The sequence below is a fragment of the Salmo salar genome, chromosome ssa14 (assembly GCF_905237065.1).
Source record: "Salmo salar chromosome ssa14, Ssal_v3.1, whole genome shotgun sequence".
Taxonomy (NCBI): domain Eukaryota; kingdom Metazoa; phylum Chordata; class Actinopteri; order Salmoniformes; family Salmonidae; genus Salmo; species Salmo salar.
Genome location: NC_059455.1, coordinates 25,577,389 through 25,601,207, shown reverse-complemented (window position 1 = coordinate 25,601,207; position 23,819 = coordinate 25,577,389). Strand labels below are relative to the sequence as shown.

At 40.8% G+C, this 23,819-nt stretch overlaps 2 protein-coding genes across 6 annotated transcripts; one reads left to right on the top strand and one right to left on the bottom strand.

The window, feature by feature from the left end:
* Nucleotides 1-605: 605 nt before the first annotated feature.
* LOC106569221 (retinol dehydrogenase 12) lies at nt 606-4,466 on the bottom strand. Its single transcript, XM_014140368.2, has 7 exons — nt 4,293-4,466; nt 3,900-4,015; nt 3,602-3,757; nt 3,348-3,452; nt 2,986-3,195; nt 2,413-2,605; nt 606-2,279 (listed from the first exon to the last, which is right to left on the bottom strand). Exons 1-7 carry the CDS (start codon nt 4,313-4,315, stop codon nt 2,177-2,179), a joined length of 906 nt encoding a protein of 301 aa, XP_013995843.1. The 5' UTR covers nt 4,316-4,466; the 3' UTR covers nt 606-2,176.
* Nucleotides 4,467-16,947: 12,481 nt separating this feature from the next.
* Nucleotides 16,948-22,422, top strand: LOC106569222 (probable G-protein coupled receptor 141). 5 transcript variants are annotated; one of them, XM_014140370.2, is made up of 4 exons: nt 16,948-17,053; nt 20,678-20,776; nt 21,057-21,151; nt 21,257-22,421. In XM_014140370.2, exon 4 carries the CDS (start codon nt 21,279-21,281, stop codon nt 22,182-22,184), a length of 906 nt encoding a protein of 301 aa, XP_013995845.1. In that variant the 5' UTR covers nt 16,948-17,053; nt 20,678-20,776; nt 21,057-21,151; nt 21,257-21,278; the 3' UTR covers nt 22,185-22,421. The 5 variants fall into 5 exon arrangements, with proteins under 5 accessions (XP_013995845.1, XP_013995844.1, XP_045550083.1 ...); XM_014140369.2 differs by having other exon boundaries at nt 21,254-22,420; XM_045694127.1 differs by having other exon boundaries at nt 21,057-22,422.
* The last annotated feature ends 1,397 nt before the right edge of the window (nt 22,423-23,819 follow it).

Sequence of the window (23,819 nt, the reverse complement as noted above, 5' to 3'; positions counted from 1 at the left end):
AAATATTTTGTCTTGCCCATTCACCCTCGGAATGGCACACATAATCCATAGCCGTGTTCGAATACTCATACTAACCATACTATTTATGACTTAAATTGAGTATGTAGTATGCTTATTGGTCATAGTATGGATAAAGTTAGTATGTCAAAAGTTCCTGGATGTCGTACTACATTCGCCAAAATACGAAGTATACAAGCAGTGGATACTATTTCCGTGCTTTTAGGGCCCATAATTAAATTCTTCAGAAAATGGTGCGTGGCTTCACAATGTTTTCAGATTTGAAGAAAATGGCGGAAAATATGCAGCCGAAGCCTGACAACAGCAGATACAAATTCATTGTGTTAACTAATTATTACAAATGTTAAGAACATGTTGAGCAATGTAATAAAGTAATGACTTTTCAAATAAGTTACATTACACGTTATCTTTGCTGACTATTTGTTTACTACGCTATCCTTACGAACCGCATAAACTCATCAAAAAAAGAAATGTCCTCACTGTCAGCTGTGTTTATTTTCAGCAAACTTAACATGTGTAAATATTTGTAAGAACATAACAAGATTCAACAACTGAGACATAAACTGAACAAGTTCCACAAACATGTGACTAACAAATGGAATAATGTGTCCCTGAACAAAGGGACACATTGGCACTCCAGACTGAATTTACGAACACACCCGAAGTCATAAAGTATCTACCTAGTAATTTGTTATTCTAACAAGAGGTTGCAAAGCAACAGCATCAACTTCAGGTAGACAGGCGTAGCTCTAGTACGCTCAACTGAAAGGATACTGTTCGTTTACAGTATACTAAAATGAACCAATAGTATAATTAAGTATGTAGTATACAGTATGTTAGTATGGGTATTTGAACACAGCTCATGTCTCAAATGTTTCAAGGCTTAAAAAAGGATCGGACCCTTTTTTCAATTTTCGCATAAAATGACATACCCAAATCTAACTGCCTGTAGCTCAGGACCTGAAGCAAGGATAGGCATATTCTTGATACCATTTGAAAGGAAATACTTTGAAGTTTGTGGAAATGTGATAGCTACTGTAATGAATATAGGAGAATATAACACAAAAGATAATACAAAGAAAAAAACATTTGTTTTTTTGTTCCATCAATTTCAAACGCAAGAGAAAGGCCACAATGTATTATTCCAGTTTAGGTACAATTTAGATTTTGGCCACTAGATGGCAGCATTGTATGTGCAACGTTTTAGACTGATCCAATGAACCATTGCATTACGGTTCAAAATGTTGTATCAAGTTTGCCCAAACGTGCCTAATTAGTTTATTGATACATTTTCAAAGACATAACTGTGCACTCTCCTCAAACAATAGCATGGTATTATTTCACTGTAATAGCTACTGTAAATTGGACAGTGCAGTTATATTAACACAAATTTAAGCTTTCTGCCCATATCAGATATGTCTATGTCCTGGGAAATGTTCTTGTTACTTACAACGTCATACTAATCACATTAGTGCACGTTAGCTCAACCGTCCTGGGGGGGGCACCGATCTTGTATAGGTTAATGTCTTGTGCAGGCTTTTGTTCGAGCCCCACTCTAACACACCACATTCCCACTGGGCACACACTTGAATCAACGTTGTTTCCACGTCATTTCAATAAAATGATGTTGAACAGATATTGAATTGACGTCTGTGTCCAGTGGGATTGTAGCCTAAACATCAGCTGCTCAACAGGACCTTGATAAGCAGACGCGAGTGTGTTTCAGGGCTGGATCAAAAGCCTGCACACCCAGTTGCTTTCCAGATGGAGAATGTTGGCTAATTTGCTCTGTCCAAATGCTCATGTAGGCTACATAGAGATACCAGCAATTATTGGTCATGGTAATTTTGTTAAAAGTAACGGAAAAGTCATGAAATTCCATCTGTCAAACTGAGTATGAACCCTTAACACTGAATCATCAGGTCTCTATAGCATAGGCTAATGCCATTTGGGAATTTCTGTGAACATAGTCTAATGGACCAATTTCATCCCAAGTCAAGCTCTGCGTATACAGCATTCATATTCATAGTATGCATAGCATAACAATAGTATAACTATAGATACCATAGTATAACCTACTGTGTAAGAATTCAAGGCAAGCACTTTTCAAACAATTGACATATTCTAGCCTATCTATAATGATATTCAAGGATGATGTTCAGTCCCATGTTATCCCAAGCATTTGGCAGCTGAGTTCCCATAGTTTCTGAGCCATCTCATCATCCCTGGCAGCCCTGGTACAGCTGGAGGGTTTACAGTCACTGTGAACAATGCAAATACAATTCAGTAACAAATAAAATGTGTATCATATACTAAATATCTTATGTAAACCTATGATTTATCTAAAATGTCACTGTGGTCTAAAAAACAATTCACTTCATTGTGTGATTTCACCTGTAATATCCACCGCTCTCTGTCTCCAGCTCTGGCTCCACAGCACAGTAGATGGAGGTCTGGGCACCTTGTACAATAGTTTTGGTGAAAGGTCTGACAATCTTCCAGGATATCAGCAGGGCTAAATTCATGTGTCTCTTTAGCTCAGTCCTCACTATACCTGGGTGGACTGCATAAACTGTCACTCCAGTGTCTAACAAAGGAAAAATGGAAGTAGAGAATCAAACCTCTTCTAAATAGTGCAGGCATCACATATTACCTTTTATCTTACTGAATAAGCACAAAATAACAAGATTTAGGGGAATGGATCGACAATCTCATAAAAAGGTCATTCTTAGATGTTTGAAAAAGAACAGCAGTGCTAGAAAGTTTATTAGTGAACAAGATAAGGCGTTCTAAGAAAAGTATTATCTTTAAGCTAGCCAATGCTGCAAAACTTCTATGATGCAAAGCCAGCCAATCTTGCAAAGCTTCTATCATAAACCACAGTGTTTTCAATGCAGTTTGTTTTGCTTGCCCAGGTCCACTGATAATGTCAACACCAATATGGGAGAAAAAAATTGTAACACAAACCCTTTAGTCTCTTAGCCAGGGACCGTATACTCAGGATGTTGGCTAATTTGCTTTGTCCATATGCTCTTCTGGAGTGGTAGATCCTCTCACTGTTGATGTCCTCTAGCTGGATCCTACCCCATTTGTGAGCCATGGAGGACAGGTTGATGATTCTGGCTGGTCTGGATCTCTTTATCAGATCAATCAGCAGGAAGGTGAGCAGGAAGTGACCTAAAAGACATGATATTCTAACATGCTACTCTACAGTAGATTACTTGTACAATGTATTACTGACTAATATTTTCATAGGTTAAGAACTATAGATAATATATAATTTCACCCTATTTGAATCTCTTCATTTGTGTTAGGTTGCTCTGTCTCACCCAAATGGTTCACTCCAAACTGCATCTCAAAGCCATCTGCGGTCTTAGAGTATGGACACATCATGATCCCAGCATTGTTGATAAGAATGTTCACTTGTTTCTCCTCTGAAAGAGTATTTCCAAATAAAAATAGTAATCACTGAAGTTAAGACTGATTGTGTTTTGTATTATATTCCATATCGTATTTCTACATTAGACAAAGTCCTCACATTGAGATTATAAAGAGATTGGATGAGTGACAAGTCTCTACTAACCCCTGTTGATTAACTCTGCAAATTCTCGAATGGACTTTGTGTCGGACAAATCCATCTTTCTGGTCACAATGTTGGGGTTTCCAGAGTTCTCAATGATCTCTCTCTGTGCCGCCTCAGCTCTGCCCAAGTCTCTGCAGGCCAAGATTATCCTGCCCCCTGATGATTATAGAAAAATGTCAGAGTATATGTCAAGTATGTACAGTATATGTCAACAAACATGCATCATGCTACCCATCCTTTCACCACAACATGGTGGTACATGTACTGTATAATAACATGGTGGTGCAAGTGTACTTACCTCTCTTTGCCAGGTCCAGTGCTGTCTCTTTGCCAATGCCAGCATTGGCTCCAGTAATGATAACTGTTTTGCCATCTAGTCTTTCACTAGATGACCACTGACCACAGAGAATATCTCTAGAGAAACATAGAAACACGTGTGATTGTGAGCAGATACAGTAAAAAGGACATATGTTGCTAAATCAGACCTGGAATAAGTAAAGCTTTTAAAATGGTTTTGATACATTTCAAATAATACTTTGGAGGTGTAACCCCCCTTAATTATGTTGTATCACTATCCTACATACTGAGCTGGCTGATGATGTACAATCAATGCAGCAACTTGAGCCAAGTAAAGCAACATTCACATAAGCCAACAACAGAATGAGTAGATAGTAGAGCATGCACAGCCTACCTTATTGTATAAATGTTTGACATTCTAGAGCTGATGGCCGCCACACAGACTCCCTACCGTGTTGTCTCACAGCATGTCCTTTCTCAAAAGAATTACACTAGTTGAATTGCTGATCGAGTAAGTGTGTAGTGTATGCTATGTTAGAGTTGAGAACTGGATTATTGTAGTGGGTGGGATTGGGGTTGTAACAACTAATCCTAGATAATCTGCTAAAGTTCTGTCACATGATCCAATCAGGATCAGCAGGAGCCTGTGCATATAACCATTTCAATATATATCAGCAATTCTTGAAAACTACTGAGCTCTGATTTTAGACTGCATGCTGAATCAATATATTTTTTTTTTAAAGAAAGCAAAAAATACTATTTTGAGAACATTGAGATGACAATGATACTGAAAAGAAAATTTTCACAACGTAACATATTGTACCATTGATAACGTACTACGAATGAGAAAAGTTAATTCATATTGTTTCGACCTATAAACGCAACACTCTTAAAACTGGAAAGGTTCAAGTGAATACCAGCTAGAAGGAATGGTTATTTGAATGAAGAGATTTGTACTAATATCCCGTGGGCAGACTCTTCATGTACAGCTGACCAATTTATGCAGGATTTTCCTTCTAGGTTAACCGAGATTAGGGTTGTACTAATCCTGAGACCAACCTCAAAAGAAGTAGAGGCAAAACAATCCATTTTTTATTACAGTCAGGAATGCAGAGGGACAATAAACATATATTTGTATGTAGGAATATTTGTCATTATTTATGAGAGTTATGTCGTTTGAGCTGAAGTTTAGGGCATTAACTATTTAAATAAACATGCTTCTTATTGTTGGATAGTTGAATAAGTACAAAATATGATTAATAAACTGATTAAATTGATCAGAAGATACTGCTATTACTTTCCAATGTTATTCTTTTGTAGGTTTGTCTCTCCATGTCATTTGATGACAAACAAGACTATTACAGCATCCAATAAAAAATTGTATTAGATCTAGCCTATTGTAGACAAAATATTAAATAAATAGTATCTGGACTTCCCTAGTTTAGTTAAAAACCTGACCAAGAACACCATCTAGTGGTTAACATAATAGCTATAGTGTTTTTTTTTCTCAAATCAAGATCATAGTTATAGTTCAAATCAACTTTTATTTGTCACATACACATGGTTAGCAGATGTTAATGCGAGTGTAGCAAAATGCTTGTGCTTATAGTTCCGACCATGCAGTAATATCTAACAAGTAATCTAACCTAACAATTTCACAACAACTACCTTATACACACACACAAGTGTAAAGTAATGAATAAGAATATGTACATAAAAATATATGAATGAGCGATGGCCGAACGGCATAGGCAAGATGCAGTAGATGGTATAGAATACAGTATATACATATGAGATGAGTAATGTAGGGTATGTAAACATTATATAAAGTGGCATTGTTTAAAGTGGCTAGTGATGAGTCAGTATGTTGGCAGAAGCCACTCAATGTTAGTGATGGCTGTTTAACAGTCTGATGGCCTTGAGATAAAAGCTGTTTTTCAGTCTCTCGGGCCAGCTTTGATGCACCTGTACTGACCTCACCTTCTGTATGATAGTGGGGTGAACAGGCAGTGGCTCGGATGGTTGTTGTCCTTGATGATCTTTTTGGCCTTCCTGTGACATCGGGTGGTGTAGGTGTCCTGGAGGGCAGGTAGTTTGCCCCCCGGTGGTGCGTTGTGCAGACCTCACTACCCTCTGGAGAGCTTTACATTTACATTTACATTTAAGTCATTTAGCAGACGCTCTTATCCAGAGCGACTTACAAATTGGTGCATTCACCTTATAATATCCAGTGGAACAACCACATTACAATAGTGCATCTAAATCTTTTAAGGGGGGGTTAGAAGGATTACTTTATCCTATCCCAGGTATTCCTTAAAGAGGTGGGGTTTCAGGTGTCTCCGGAAGGTGGTGATTGACTCCGCTGTCCTGGCGTCGTGAGGGAGCTTGTTCCACCATTGGGGTGCCAGAACAGCGAACAGTTTTGACTGGGCTGAGCGGGAACTGTGCGAACAGTTTTGACACGAGGCGAGCAGGCCAGAGGTGGATGAACGCAGTGCCCTTTTTTTGGTGTAGGGCCTGATCAGAGCCTGAAGGTACGGAGGTGCCGTTCCCTTCACAGCTCCATAGGCAAGCACCATGGTCTTGTAGCGGATGCGAGCTTCGACTGGAAGCCAGTGGAGAGAGCGGAAATTTAGGGTTGTGGGCGGAGCAGTTGCCGTACCAGGCGGTGATTGTGCATCTGTAAAAGTTTGTGAGTGTTTTTGGTGACAAGCCAAATTTCTTCAGCCTCCTGAGGTTGAAGAGGCGCTGCTGCTGTATGGGTGAACCATTTCAGTTTGGCCGTGATGTGTACGCCGAGGAATTTCAAACTTTCCACCTCCACTAATGTCCTGTCGATGTGGATAGGGGGCTGCTCCCTCTGCTGTTTCCTGAGTTAAATGAATCCCAAAGAAACAAATAAGTAATAAATATGCTTTACACCTCATTATAAACTGGGTGGTTCGAGCCCTGAATAATGATTGGCTGAAAGCCATCTCATACTGCAGGTATGACAAAACATGTATTTTTGCTGCTGTAATTACATTGGTAAACAGTTTATAATAGCAATAAGGCACCTTGGAAGTTTGTGGTATATTGCCAATATGCCACGGCTAAGGGCTGTATCCAGGCGCTTCGCGTTGCATCATGCTGAATACTTGTTTCTGATTGTCTTGAAGGACATTCTTGACTGGAGCGTGCATTATTTCCCTAAAACGCACGGTATGATTGTAATGCTGCATTTGAAAGCAAAAGTCGAATTGAATACGTTATTGGCATTGTTGAATTTGGTTTTCATATGGCAAGAATCTAGGACTGATGGTTTGGTTAGCCAAACTAGCAAGTCTGTTTGTTTGGTTACCACGGCAACTACTGTAGCTCTCGTATCTTGCTAGCCACTTCAGTGATGTTGAACACAATTACCCGCAAATAAACACATTTCGAGCTGCAAATGTGTTAAATTATAGCCATGGTATAAAAGGGATAATCAACTCGGGGCTCTATACGTTCTCTGGAAAATAATGCTAACCCGTCGTGGAACACACTGCATTATTTCCCATAGAACGCATAGCTCCTCGTTGATTAACACATGCGCTGTAGAATACGCGTTTCTGATTGGCTATAACGGCATTCTAGAAAATACTTTAAGTAAGGGATAGTCAACGAAGGGCTATATGCGTTCTCTGGAAAGTAATGCACGACGTGGAAGGTGTGTTCCACCACATGCTAGCGGAGAAAAATACTGAAAGAGAAAACATGTAAAAATTAACTACAGCCATTGAATTATACCGTGCAAAAATACTGTGCGTTATAGGGAAATACTGCACTCTCTAGAATGACAACAATTGTTGTTGTCCTTGTCTACCTGGCTAAAATGCTTGCTCGCTAGCCTAACTTCCATTAGCCGTCTCCATCAAGCTACATATTGAACTTCCATCCTCTCAGGTCGGGGGCACAACAATGTAGGAATTAATGGTTGGATCAGAATCATTGGCCAGTGCGAAGAATTAAGTAAAACCACAAGTCCAAATCCCTAGCTCCATCCATGGCTAATTGAGGAAAGTGCCAATTTTAGCTAGCCACCGGAGGACAACAACACAACGAGATGCAACAATTCAAGTTGTTTCTGTCAATGATGTATTCTCTCAATGCGATTTGATATGAGTGACGCCAAAATCCAAGCTGGCTTCCCTTGACACTTTTCTTTGGTGCGCCAGGACCATAAACAGTTGAGCTTGCTCAGTTTAGCTCAACGCTGATTGGCATTTTTTATTTATTGTTATTATCAAGCGAGGCCAATTGCTCGCTGGCTTCCGTTACATTCAATGCTACGGGTGGCAACAATGTCATACTTGTTTGGACCAGACAGCATCAGATAGATGGCCTACACGTAGAGAGACAGAGGGGCGCGGTTTCGCTCGATCATGTGTCAATTTATTTTGCAGAACTTGCGCACTCAACGCAACGCGATTTCTCCTGAGACACATTCAGCCTCTTGCAAATTAAAGGAAAATTATGAAACACAGAGAGACTAAATTATTTTATTTTAGATTGTTTTGGGGGGAGCCTTGCTTCCCTTGAGTCCATGAATACAAGCCACTGTGTATAAGCTAATTCATACTCTGTCATCTTTAGCTTACAAGAGAAGGCACCCAGTCGTTCGTTCCATTACATGCTGACTAGACCGGGCATGCGCGTGTGTCCACTTGCGCCATCGTGAGCATGTTTATTTTGTCCATCCACACCAGACCAGAACCGGACACACAGGTTGAAATATAAAAAAAAACAACTTTGAACCAACTATATTAATTTGGGGACAGGTCGAAACACATGGAACATTCATGGTCATTTAGCTAGCTAGCTTACTGTTGCTAGCTATTTGTCCTGGGATATAAAGAATGGGTTGTTATTTTACCCAAAATGTACAATGTCCTTTTTTTCTGGATCTTTATAGAATTTGACAATTAATCCACAGATAAAAAGGGAAACCTAGTTAGTTTCTAGTAATCTCTTCTCCTTCAGTAGTAGTAGTAGTAGTGTTCTTCTTCTGTGGACTTTATATGTCGGTTGGCAACCAACTTTAAGGTGCATTACCACCACAAACTGGACTGTAGTGTGGACCTCAGTTCATCTTCCAATCACCCATGTGGGTATATGCTCCTAAAAACCAATGAGGAGATGGGAGAGGTGGGACTTGCAGCGCGTCAAGCATCTAGCGCCTGGCTACACAGACGCTCGTGAGCAGTTTAGATGAAATAATTGAATAACGTGTCAATTTATTTAGCAGAACTTGCGCACTCAACGCGAGCAGTGTGTTCAGCATGTTACATGCTGACTAGACCGGGCACGCATGTGTCCACATGCTCCATCGCACGCATTTTGATTTTTGTCCATCCATACCAGATGCAATCAGGACATGCGGGTTGAAATAAATATTGGGTTGTTATTTTACCTGAAATGCACAAGGTCAATTTTTTTCCTGGATCTTTATATAATTTTTACCCATTTTGAGTCAGACAAAATCGTGTGTTCTCTACTCTGACAATTAATCCACAGATAAAAGGGAAAACTAATAGTTTCTAGTAATCTCTCCTCCTTCAGTAGTAGTAGTAGTAGTAGTAGTAGTAGTAGTAAACTCATCAAAAAAATAAATGTCCTCTCACTGTCAACTGCGTTTATTTTCATAAAACTTAACGTGTAAATATTTGTATGAACAAAACAAGATTCAACAACTGAGACATGAACTGAACAAGTTCCACAGACTAACAGAAATGGAATAATGTATCCCTGAACAAAAGGGGGGGTCAAAATCAAAAGTAACAGTCAGAATCTGATGTGGCCACCAGCTGCATTAAGTATTGCAGTGCATCTCCTCCTCATGGACTGCACCAGATTTGCCCGTTCTTGCTGTGAGATGTTACCCCACTCTTCCACCAAGGCACCTGCAAATTCCCTGACATTTCTGGGGGGAATGGCCTTAGCCCTCACCCTCCGATCCAACAGGTCCCAGATGTGCTCAATGGGATTGAGATCCGGGCTCTTCGCTGGCCATGGCAGAACACTGACATTCCTGTCTTGCAGGAAATCACGCACAGAATGAGCAGTATGGCTGGTGGCATTGTCATTCTGGAGGGTCATGTCAGGATGAGCATGCAGGAAGGGTACCACATGAGGGAGGAGGATGTCTTCCCTGTAACGCATAGCGTTGAGATTGCCTGCAATGACAACAAGCTCAGTCCGATGATGCTGTGACACACCACCCCAAACCATGACGGGCCCTCCACCTCCAAATCGATCCCGCTCCAGAGTACAGGCCGTGGTGTAATGTTCATTCCAGCGACGGTGGGTTTGTGCCCACAGGCGAGGTTGTTGACGGTGATGTCTGGTGAGGACCTGCTTTACAACAGGCCTACAAGCCCTCAGTCCAGCCTCTCTCAGCCTATTGTGGACAGTCTGAGCACTGATGGAGGGATTGTGCATTCCTGGTGTAACTCGGGCAGTTGTTGTTGCCATCCTGTACCTGTCTCGCAGGTGTGATGTTCGGATGTACCGATCCTGTGCAGCTGTTGTTACACGTGGTCTGCCACTGCGAGGACGATCAGCTGTCCGTCCTGTCTCCCTGTAGCGCTGTCTTAGGCGTCTCACAGTACAGACATTGCAATTTATTGCCCTGGCCACATCTGCAGTCCTCATGCCTCCTTGCAGCATGCCTAACATTTTTTTACAGCAAATTGGCCTCACTGGCACATTCACGCAGATGAGCAGGGACCCTGGGCATCTTTTGTTTGGTGTTTTTCAGGGTCAGTAGAAAGGCCTCTTTAGTGTCCTAAGTTTTCATAACTGTGACCTACATTGCCTACCGTCTGTAAGCTGTTAGTGTCTTAACGACCGTTCCACAGGTGCATGTTCATTAATTGTTTATGGTTCATTGAACAAACATGGGAAACAGTGTTTAAACCCTTTACAATGAAGATCTGTGAAGTTATTTGGATTTTTATGAATTATCTTTGAAAGACAGGGTCCTGAAAAAGGGCCGTTTCTTTTTTTGCTGAGTTTAGCTCAATCTTCTCCCGCTGCCGGCCACTGGGCTTCCTTTCACTACCATATTTGGTAGTGAGAGGAAATGCCAACCGGATGTCTCACATTTATACATCCAGTGAAATAGCTGTCTCATCTATCTGTGACTTTAGCGGCAGAGGGGACCGGAGAAATGTATGTTCATCGTCACCACATTATTAGGTCATCAGATGCTCCAAAGAAATGTCTCTGCAAAAACAAGTCAATGCTAGCTCCGTTCTTTCCTCGTTGGACCTGCGTTTACAATGTATCCAATTTCAGTTTGTGTAGTTGTTGGTTTGGCTTTCTGTAACTTTGTATTAAGTATGGTCTCTGCATGTGTAGGCGTGTAACAGTGTAGGTTCCGTCCCTCTCTTCGCCCCAACCTGGGCTCGAACCAGGGACCCTTACACACATCAACAACTGACACCCACGAAGCATCGTTACCCATCGCGCCACAAAAGCCGCGGCCCGAAACCCTACTTCAAGTCTCAGAGCGAGTGACGTCACTGATTGAAATGCTATTAGCGCGTACCACCGCTAACTAACTAGCCATTTCACATCGGTTACAGGCGCATATTGCGTCACGATTGCAAGGTGTCTCGGCCAGATAGCTTTTCCAAGTTCTTCTTCTTCTTCGATTTGGTTTAACGGCGGTTGGCATCCAATAAATGTTGCATTACCGCCACCTACCAGACTTTTAAAAATATTTTTTTATCCCTTATACTTTGCTAAAAAAAACAATAATAATAAACAAATACCCTACCATCTAACACTACACTCACACAAAGGAAAACACCATACTCCACTATTTAAATGTATTTAGTCGTACTTCAGGCCAACAGCCTGAAAGGATGGAACACCACCATTTAACACACCCTGTAACTCTTCTGACGTCATGTCTCGCACATCCAAATACCTCTCTGCAACTGCCACCACAACCTCAATTTTCTGTGACTTATGTTCCATCCCTGCAATACAGTTGATAACCATTACTATAAATGCTAAAAATCCAATCTTACCGGAATATATAGCACTTGTTGGGTTATCCCGCTGTACTGGTACAGATCTACTTCTTACAACACTCCTCTCAGGATCCCTTCCACTTGACCCATCTTCTTCCACTTTCCACAATGCTACACATTCCTTTGTTTCATGCCCTTCTGCACACTTCTCACACCTAGGAACCTCTCTCCTACACACTGCTGCCATATGCCCATAAGCTTGACACCTGTAACAACGTAATGTATTCGGCACAAAAGCTTGCACAGCATAACTTATACAACCTAACATCACTTTGTCGGGAAAGACTCAACATCAAAACTCAAAAGAACAGACAACGACTCTTCTGTTTCACCACTCACGCCAGCCTGTCTGCGTCGCACCAAACGACGAGCATCACAAACACTGGGAATCTTTCCCTTCAGTTGGTCAGCTTTCACATTTACCGCTACCCCAGTAATCACTCCATTCAATGGCACCCTTTTCTTGAGAGCAAAACAATTCACATCTCTTGCCCCCATTCACTTTACGCCCTCTGAACAGCAGAAACACAAACAATTATCACAAGACCACTTCTGGTTACCCTCACCAATTCCACAGCACCCAACTCTGTTTTCACCCACCCTGAAACCACAAATGGATCACCCAAAAGGCAAGGGTCCACTTTTCCCAAAAACTTCACTCCTACTGTCACAGACTCATCTTTATCCTGATACTTCCTCCTCATTCACTTCTATTTCTCCTCCTGTCTTCAGCTCACTCTGCTTACACTTTGTACCATTCTTCTTTAGCAAACCAACTCCCTTTTTTAACAGACTCAAGCTTACCCTCTTTCTCCCTTTCTGTCGTAGACGTCTCTTTTTCCCTCAATTACTCCTCCATATTCCAAGTATACGTCTCCTTATGATAATACTGCACTTCTCCTGACAAACATCTTTTTCTTGCCTTGTCAAGGGACGCCATTTAACCGGCTGTCACAATCAGCACAAGCCCCTCAGGATCTATCTTTCCCAACTGTCCCTTAATCTGGTTTTATACCGTGGCATTATTGAATACTAATTTCTGATTGGCTTGAAGGGCATTCTAGAGCGTACATTATTTACCTAAAACGCACGGTATATCAGCACGGTAGAATTGAATGGCTATAGTTAATTCTTACATGTTCTATGTTTGAGCTGCTTTTGAAAGCAAAAGTCGAATCCAAAAACATTATTGGCATTGTTGAATTTGATTTTCATAATAGCAAGCCAGGACTGATGGTTTGCTTAGCTTAACTAACAGGTCTGTTTGTTTGGTTACCAAGGCAAATACTGTAGCTACGGTATATAGTAAACTTGCTAGCTACTTCAGTGGATGTGGAAAACATTTCTAACTGCAAATGAACACATTTATATTGGTAAATGTGTTAAATTATTGCCATGGTATAAAAGGGATAATCAACTCGAAGCTCTATGCATTCTCTGGAAAATAATGTAACCCCGAGTTGATTCTATAGAGGTCGTGACTGGCTAGCTAGCAAGCAAGGGATAAGAATGTTGCCAGCGAGCATGGCAATGGAACATCAAGGACGAATGTCTGGTTTCGCGTCCATACATATCAAACTAATCGAATGAACGACTGGGGCCTTGTTGAATTTGCGATTTCCAACTTGTGTAATCTTCATGTCCAATGGCCGATGAACACCGATACGTTTTATCTATAATTTCTCTTAATTATTTATCTTCATATGATAAGGATTAAAAAGGATTTGCCAGTAGATTGTCGACTTGATTCATGACGACTGCTAGATAAGACTTTGAAAGTAAGATGTTGACATGATCAGTCCAATCAAAGCTACTGTACATATAACGTGATTTGACATACTTTTATCTGTGGCCAATGACCTTGAGCCTTCTTAGAAGGGCACTTGTAATATAACTCTATGGCAGGACCCAAAGGGCTGAAATTTTGGATGTCTATCCTTACTAAGGACATAAACTTCACGATGACGTAGTGTCCCCATGAGTAACAGAACTCGGAGCCAATCACGGCGCAATGCTCCTATTTTTTGCTGGCTCGCACCACCACCACAGAAAGCACTGAGCTAGGCTGAAACACCTGCATTTTGGAGCTGCCTTACTCAAGAAAACAAAAGAGACCATGTGTGTATGCGGCTTTATTAACTCAATGATATATAAAAAATTGTACATTGTTTGTAAACTGATATAGTTGAAGTCAGAAGTTTACATACACTTAGGTTGGAGTCATTAAAACTTGTTTTTCAACCACTCCACAAATTTCTTGTTAACAAACTATAGTTTTGGCAAGTCGGTTTAGGACATCTACTTTGTGCATGACACAAGTCATTTTTCCAACAATTGTTTACAGACAGATTATTTCACTTATAATTCACTATCACAATTCCAGTGGGTCAGAAGTTTACGTTTGGAAGGAAAAGGGGGATGCTTGCAAGCCGAAGAACACCATCCCAACCATGAAGCACAGGGGTGGCAGCAACATATTGTGGGGGTGCTTTGCTGCAGGAGGGACTGGTGCACTTCACAAAATAGATGGCATGATGAGGAAAGAAAATGATGTGGCTATATTGAAGCAACATCTCAAGACATCAGTCAGGAAGTTAAAGCTTGGTTGCAAATGGGTCTTCCAAATGGACAATGACCCCAAGCATACTTCCAAAGTTGTGGCAAAATGGTATAAGGACAACAAAGTCAAGGTATTAGAGTGGCCATCACAAAGCCCTGACCTCCATCCTATATAAAATTTGTGGGCAGAACTGAAAAAGTGTGTGCGAGCAAGGAGGCCTACAAACCTGACTCAGTTACACCAGCTCTGTCAGGAGGAATGGGCCAAAATTCACCCAACTTATTGTGGGAAGCTTGTGGAAGGCTACCCGAAATGTTTGGCCCAAGTTAAACAATACTAATTGAGTGTATGTAAACTTCTGACCCACTGGGAATGTGATGAAAGAAATAAAAGCTGAAATAAATCATTCTCTCTACTATTATTCTGACATTTCACATTCTTCAAATAAAGTGGTGATCCTAACTGACCTAAGACAGGGAATTTTTACTAGGATTAAATGTCAGGAATTGTGAAAAACTGAGTTTAAATGTATTTGGCTAAGGTGTATGTAAACTTCCGACTTCAACTGTATATACCTTTCATAATATTTCCCCTAATGTTGTGCAACTTGCATAGCCTACCTCCTCTTTCTCTATATATTTATTGTTACTTCATTCCTTCCTGGCATTCAACAGTTAAATGAAATAAATGTATTGTCCTTATCTTCATCATTGTAATGATATAGAATAAGATGCAGATGGCTATCACTTCTCTTCATGTATATTGAATGGTTATGGGTCTGAATAAATAGCTGCTATAGTCTACCACCATTGCGGTTCTCTCCCTGTGAGTTATATTGGCTGCTGTATTTAACATTCAGCAAACAAGAGCTTGCATCCCCCTTGGAATAGTCTATTAGTATAAGAAATGCAAAAACACATTTTTCAGCAAGCTATTCTAGTCTAGCTTTTCCTGGGACTCCAAGAGTTAAGGAGCGTTTTCTTAGGAGAGAGGCCAGTGGAGCGCAGGTTCTTTTGTGCAAGAGACAGAGTCTATATAAGGCTGCCAGTAAGATTGCACCTAAATCAACCATTTATCGGATCATCAAGAACTTAAAGGAAAGCGGTTCAATTGTTGTGAAGAAGGCTTTAGGGTGCCCAAGAAAGTCCAGCAAGCGCCAGGACCGTCTCCTAAAGTTGATTCAGCTGCGGGATCGGGGCACCACCAGTACAGAGCTTGCTCAGGAATGGCAGCAGGCAGGTGTGAGTGCATCTGCACGCACAGTGAGGCGAAGACTTTTGGAGGATGGCCTGGTGTCAAGAAGGGCAGCAAAGAAGCCACTTCTCTCCAGGAAAAACATCAGGGACAGACTAATATTCTGCAAAAGGTACAGGGATTGGACTGCTGAGGACTGGGGTAAAGTCATTTTCTCTGATGAATCCCCTTTCCGATTGTTTGGGGCATCCGGAAAAAGTTTGTCCGGAGAAGACAAGGTGAGCGCTACCATCAGTCCTGTGTCAAGCCAACAGTATAGCATCCTGAGACCATTTATGTGTGGGGTTGCTTCTCAGCCAAGGGAGTGGGCTCACTCACAATTTTGCCTAAGAACACAGCCATGAATAAAGAATGGTACCAACACATCCTCCGAGAGCAACTTCTCCCAACCATCCAGGAACAGTTTGGTGACGAACAATGCCTTTTCCAGCATGATGGAGAACCTTGCCATAAGACAAAAGTGATAACTAAGTGGCTCGGGGAACAAAACATTGATATTTTGGGTCCATGGCCAAGAAACTCCCCAGACCTTAATCCCATTGAGAACTTCTGGTCAATCCTCAAGAAGCGGGTGGACAAACAAAAACCCACAAATTCTGACAAACTCCAAGCATTGATTATGCAAGAATGGGCTGCCATCAGTCAGGATGTGGCCCAGAAGTTATTTGACAGCATGCCAGGGTGGATTGCAGAGATCTTGAAAAAGAAGGGTCAACACTGAAAACATCGACTCTTTGCATCAACTTCATGTCATTGTCAATAAAAGCCTTTGACACTTATGAAATGCTTGTAATTATACTTCAGTATTCCATAGTAACATCTGACAAAAATATCTAAAGACACTGCAGCAGCAAACTTTGTGGAAATTAATATTTGTGTCATTCTCAAAACTTTTGGCCACGACTGTATAGTGAGAGTCCCCGCATACGTACTCATTTAAAGCAACGATATTTGCGTGATAGGCTGTTTTAAAACTTTGCAGCTGCAATGAAATAAAAAAAAATCAGCAGATTGAGATATGTAAATTAGATGCACATGGTTACTACATGATTCCATATGTGTTATTTTAGAAATCTGATAAACAGTGAAATGAGATCTCCACACATAGTATTGGCTACAAGCCACACGCAGGAAAACTCTTGTCATTGGAGTCAATAATTATCCAATTGTACCACCTGACAGGTCCTATCTGCAAACCAATGACTACTGGAGAGGCCAGTTCTAAGGTGTGTGTGCAGCCAGTGAATACTCTGAAACGGACAACCTTATGTTATGTCAAAGGTATGACTGTGTTTCTCTCATGTGTTGCTTCAGAAGAGGGTCAGCTGATTTTGTGTTTCTATTTATTCAGATCTTGTCTATTCTACTATATTCTCATGTATTCCCTTTGCCAGATCTCTTTAGTGAGCTTTTCAGACGACTTAGATCATGACTGTTATTTGTCAGTGCTGTTTAGCTATGTACAGATTCTATGGGTATGATAGATCAATGTCCATTTTGGAAGCAATTTGAGTAGAATTGATGGAGAGATAGAAAGATTGTGAGAGTGCAGTCATTTAAAGCAACAATATTTGCGTGATATGCTGTTTTAAAACTCTGCAGCTGCAATAAAATAAAACAAATCGCCAGATTGAGATATGTAAATTAGACGCGCATTCAGTCTTTATATTACTGCGGCAAAGGCTATGCTGCAGCAAATGTAGTCCTACCTTTCATAAGAAAAAAAGTTACCCTGATGAGATGATACATGCATCGTGTGCTGCGCTCTATACTGAGATGCACCGTCTGTCCCCACCCTGAGCTTTGATGATTGATCATACAGATAGCAGAGAGTAGGCCGTGGTCCATAGAGAAGACAGATTTAGACATCACATATCATTTAACAGTTCCATTTCACGGCATAGTGTTAATATAAATCATTTATTAGAATTTACCGGTTTCTTGCAGTTATTTATCCCGAAAAAGGGGAGTGGGTTTGGGTGGAAAATATCTGTACCCCGGTTCCTGCTATTCAAACCTAGTTAGGGTTATGCCAAGATTAGGATAAGGGTTGTGGTTGGAGTTGAACTGGAATATGGACATGAAGCTAGGGTCAGGTTGTGGTTGAGGCTAAGGTTGAACTGGGATGTGGACATTAGGGTTGAACCGGGATGTGGACATGAAGCTAGGGTTAGGGTTGTGGGTGAGGCTTAAGTTAGAGTTGAACCAGGATGTGGACATGAAGCTACGGTTAGAGTTAGGGTTGAGGCTAAGTTTAGGTTTTAACCGGGATGTGGACATGAAGCTAGGTTTAGGGTTGTGGTTGAGGCTAAGGTTAGGGTTGAACCAGGATGTGGACATGAAGCTAGGGTTAACCCTAGACCTAACCTTAGTTTATCGTACTTTTATCCTCCTTTTTATCCTACTTCTCTTCGGATCCGTAAGGTGCTGGAGCTTGGTTTCACCTGGCTCTCACTTTGACCCAAGGTGCAGGAGCCGGTTCCAGGTAACATATTTCAAAATCATTTATTGGTGCAGAAAAGAGAACCGAAAACAATGAACTGAAACACCTTTCTACTCTACACCGTCACTAAATGGAAAGTCAACAAATACCCTTTAATGTTCCTCCCACTGATAAAGCATGGACTGGAGAAGCCCCACACACTTCCTGATTTCTTTATATTGCCTTTAAAAATGAAATGGTACTGTATATATCTACACAATTCAAAATTGAAGAGGTTGTGCGAATGTGCTGTGCATACAGTACAATTGATGCAATGTTGGAAATAACTTTTATGCAGTACCACCAATAGCTAAATTAAGCCGGTTTACAAAGGCAGTACAAAGGAATCAGGAAGTGTTTGGAGTTTCTTCAGTCCATGCTTTATCAGTGGGAGGAAAATTTAAGGGTATTTGTTGACTTTCCATTTAGTGATGCTGTAGATTAGAAAGGTGTTTTAGTTCCTTGTTTCAGTTCTCTATTCTGCACTAATAAATGATTATGAAATATGTCTCCTAAGATTCAGACGAGTGTATCAGTGTCATGATCTACATAGAATGTTGGGTATCTTCCGGGCAGACAGATTTACTGCATCCAGAGTCTCCTCCTCCTGCTCTCAATAACTGGTAAATTAGCATTGACATTATATAAATCCAAAGGGAATTACTGTAACCCTATCTTTGATATTCAGCCAATATTTACTTTCATGTCTCGCCTGTCAGTAATAGGAAGTATTTGGTTATACTTCCGTCGTAGATAAATTGATCTACAGTACCAGTCAAAAGTTTGGACACACCGACTCATTCAACGGTTTTTCTTTATTTGTACTATTTTCTACATTGTAGAAAAGTAGTGAAGACATCAAAACTATGAAATAACACATATGGAATCATGTAGTAACCAAAAAAGTGTTCAACAAATCAAAATATATTTAAGATTTTAGATTCTTCAAAGTAGCCACACTTTGCCTTGATAACAGCTTTGCACACTCTTGGCATTCTCTCAACCAGCTTCATGAGGAATGCTATTCCAACAGTCTTGAAGGAGTTCCCACATATGCTGAGCACTTGTTGACTGCTTCTCCTTCACTCTGTGGTCCAACTCATCCCAAACCATCTCAATTGGGTTGAGGTCGGGTGATTGTGGAGGCCTGGTCATATGATGTAGCACTCCATCACTCTCCTTTTTGTTCAAATAGCACCTACACAGCCTGGAGGTGTGTTTTGGGTCATTGTCGTGTTGAAAAACAAATGATAGTCCCGCTAAGCGCAAACCAGATGGGATGGGATATCGCTGCAAAATGCTGTGGTAGCCATGCTGGTTAAGTGTGCCTTGAATTCTAAATAAATCACTGAGAGGGTCACCAGCCACTCACCCCCACGCCATCACACCACCTCCTCCATGCTTCACGGTGGGAACCACACATGCGGAGATCATCCGTTCACCTATTCTGCGTCTCACAAAGACACGGCGGTTGGAACCAAAAATCTCACATTTTGACTCATCAGACCAAAGGACAGATTTCCAGAGATCTAATGTCCATTGCTCATGTTTCTTGGCCCAAGCAAGTCTCTTCTTCTTATTGGTTTCCTTTAGTAGTGGTTTCTTTGCAGCAATTTGACCACTCTGTGAAGCATTTATTTGGGCTGCAATCGGAGGCTCATAACTCCAATAAACTTATCCTCTGCAGCAGAGGTAACTCGGGGTCTTCCTTTCCTGCGGCGGTCCTCATGAGAGACAGTTTCATCAAAGCACTTCATGGTTTTTGCGACTGCACTTGAAGAAACTTTCAAAGTTCTTGAAATGTTTTGTATTGACTGACCTTCATGTCATAAAGTAATGATTTACTGTTGTTTCTCTTTGCTTATTTGAACTGTTCTTGCCATAATATGGACTTGGTCTTTTACCAGATAGTGCTATCTTCTGTATACCATCCCCCTACCTTGTCACAACACAACTGATTAGCTCAAACGCATTAAAATGGAAATAAATTCCACAAATTACCTTTTAACAAGGCACACCTGTTAATTGAAATTCACTCCAGGTGACTACCTCATGAAGCTGGTTGAGAGAATGCCAAGCGTTTGCAAAGCTGTTTTCAAGGCAAAGGGTGGCTACTTTGAAGAATCTAAAATCTAAAATATATTTAGATTTGTTTAACAGTTTTTTTGGTTACTACATGATTCCATATGTGTTATTTCATAGGTTTGATGTCTTCGCTATTATTCAACAATGTAGAAAATAGTGAAAATAAAGAAAATCCCTTGAATGAGTAGGTGTGTCCAAACTTATGACCTGTACTGTACTTTACTAGAAATCTGATAAACAGTGAAATGAGATCTCCACACATAGTATCGGCTACAAGCCACACGCAGGAAAACTATTGTCATTGGAGTCAATAATTATCCAATTGTACCACCTGACAGGTCGTATCTGCAAACCAATGACTACTGGAGAGGCCAGTTCTAAGGTGTGTGTGCAGCCAGTGAATACTCTGAAACGGACAACCTTATGTTATGTCAAAGGTATGACTGTGTTTCTCTCATGTGTTGCTTCAGAAGAGGGTCAGCTGATTTTGTGTTTCTATTTATTCAGATCTTGTCTATTCTACTATATTCTCATGTATTCCCTTTGCCAGATCTCTTTAGTGAGCTTTTCAGACGACTTAGATCATGACTGTTATTTGTCAGTGCTGTTTAGCTATGTACAGATTATATGGGTATGATAGATCAATGTCCATTTTCTATACAGTTGCCTACTACAGTATTTCAATACTGTACTATTGACACACTTTTTCTTCCACAGCCTCTTATCTTCTACATTTACATCTACATTCACATTTTGGTCATTTAGCAGACGCTCTTGTCCAGAGCCACTCACAGTTGGTGCATTCAACTAAGGTAAGACGACCACCAACTAACCAAACAGTGAATTTATAAGCATACTCTATGTATCTAAATAATAGTGTTAAATGTCTTACTTCAAACTTACTCCTTATTTAGCAGTTCAGAGCCCCAAGACGAGAGGATGGGGAATGAGAGCAATACATCTTGCGACAACATAGATGACAATGTCATACCTAAATCATACAGATATGCATTGCTGTCAATATACACTATTGTGCTTATTGGAGGGATCATCAGCATGTCCCTTATGATCAACAACATCAAGTCCAACGTCTGCTCGGTGACCACCACAGCCGTCTTGAACCTGATCATGGTCCACATTCTCTTTCTCCTGACCGTGCCCTTCCGCCTCTACTTCTACGCGGCCGGCGAGTGGCATCTCGGTCCTAACTTCTGCAAGGTGGTCAGTGCCATGATCCTCGCCCACATGTACCTAGCCTTCATCTTCTACGTGATAATTCTGGTGATCCGCTATCTCGACTTCTTCAGGAGTTCTAAGCAGGTGTTCTACCGGAGGCTACATGCCCTAGGGGCCAGTGCTGCTGTCTGGGGCCTCATTCTCATTGTGGTGGTCCCTTTAACTGCTGTGAAATATGGATCATCTACAGAAAGTGACACAACCACCAGTGACAATCAGTGCTTTAACTTTGGAGCGATTTTTGATGAGAAGCATGCTGTGGCTGTGCTGAACTACATCCTCAGTGCTCTCATCATCATACTTACATTAGCTCTGGCCTGTTGTCAGATGTGTATTCTGTGGTGTGTGTACCGGACTCACAGGGCGATGATCTTCTCGCAACAGGAGTTTTGGGCTCAGATCAAAAGTATTTTCTTTATGCTGACCATTATAGTATGCTTTGTTCCATACAATGCATTCAGGATTTACTATGTGAGTCATTTTAATGCCAATCTCCAGGTAAAGAATGAGATTGCCCTCGCTGTCACAACATTCAGCTGTTTTGACATGCTGACTTTTATAGGGAGAGGGTCATTCAGACCCTGTGATACAATATGCTGTGTACCATGATTATCAATACTGATTATTGAGTCAAATATTATTCTATTTGCACCTTATTTGCACCATGTTAACCAAATGTACAAAACTACAGTGCACAAAACATTAGGAACCCCTCTTTCCATGACATAGACTGACCAGGTGAATCCAGGTGAAAGCTATGATCCCTTATTGATGTCACCTGTTAAATCCACTTCAATCAGTGTAGATGAAGGGGAGGAGACAGGTTAAAGAAATATGTTCAAGCCTTGAGACTTGGATTGTGTATGTGTGCCATTCAGAGGGTGAATGGGCAAGACTAAATATTTAAGTGCTTTTCAACAGGGTATGGTAGTAGGTGCCAGGCGCACTGGTTCGAGTGTGTCAAGAACTGCAACACTGCTGGGTTTTTCACGCTCAACAGTTTCCTGTGTGTATCAAGAATGGCCAACCATCCAAAGGATGTCCAGCCAACTTGACACAACTTTTGGAAGTATTGGAGTCAACATGAGCCAGCATCCATGTGGAACGCTTTCGACACCTTGTAGTCAATGCCCAATGAGTTGAGGCTGTTCTGAGGGCAAAAGGGGGTGCAACTAAATATTAGGAAGGTGTTCCTAATGTTCTGTACACTTAGTGTATATACTTTGATATCCTTCAAAGCGAAAGAGTTATAACTCTTCTCAAAGGTAAATTACTCGTTATAGCACTTTCCTAAGTAGGATAAGATAATGCCATTTAGCAGATGTTTTTATCCAAAGTGACTTACAGACATGTGTGCATACATTTTACATATGGGTTGTCCCTGGAATTGAACCCACTATCTTGGCATTGTGGACGCCATGCTCTACAAACTGGTCAAATCAGAAAAGACAAGAAAACAAATAGTGGAACTGTGTTTATTGCTAACTGTTGTAAAGTTCTGGAACATTATACAAAGTAGTTGCACACTTCCACTCCACATTGATGGGTTTGTACATGTTAGCTAAATTGATTCCGAAATAACCAGTCACCTAGTGTGTCATACTGTTACATTTACATCTATTTTATGCTCATTTTGTACCAAACATATACATGTTGATAAATCATGCAATCTTTATCATATTTTTTACAACTACATTTTCAAGTGAATCATATATTTGATTAAAATGTTACTCTTTGTTTGTTCAATGTTTCTTGTGTTCACAGTTCCCTCCCTTTTGGGAAGACATGTCCATATTATTTAGAAAGGAATAATATAATTAAGCAATAAGGCCATAGGGGGTTTGGTATATGGCTAATGTACCACGGCTAAGGGCTGTTCTTGTGCACAATGTAATGTGGAATGCTTGGATACAGACCTTAGCCATGGTATATTGGCCATATACCACAAACCCCTGAGGTGCCTTATTGCTATTATAAACTGGTTACCAATGTAATTAGAGCAGTAAAAAAAATGTTTTGTATTACCCGTGGTATACAGTCTGATATACCATTGCTGTCAACCAATCAGCATTCATGACTTGAACCACCCAGTTTATAATAAGAATTAATCTACATAGTATGACTGCAATTAGTGCAGCATCACATTAGTGGAAACCAAGTCTGTTCTCAGGGCAGGCCTGGATGTAGCTAAATATGTTTGAGTGGCGTTGGGACTATTTTTGCATTTTAGCTAACCCTTTCCTA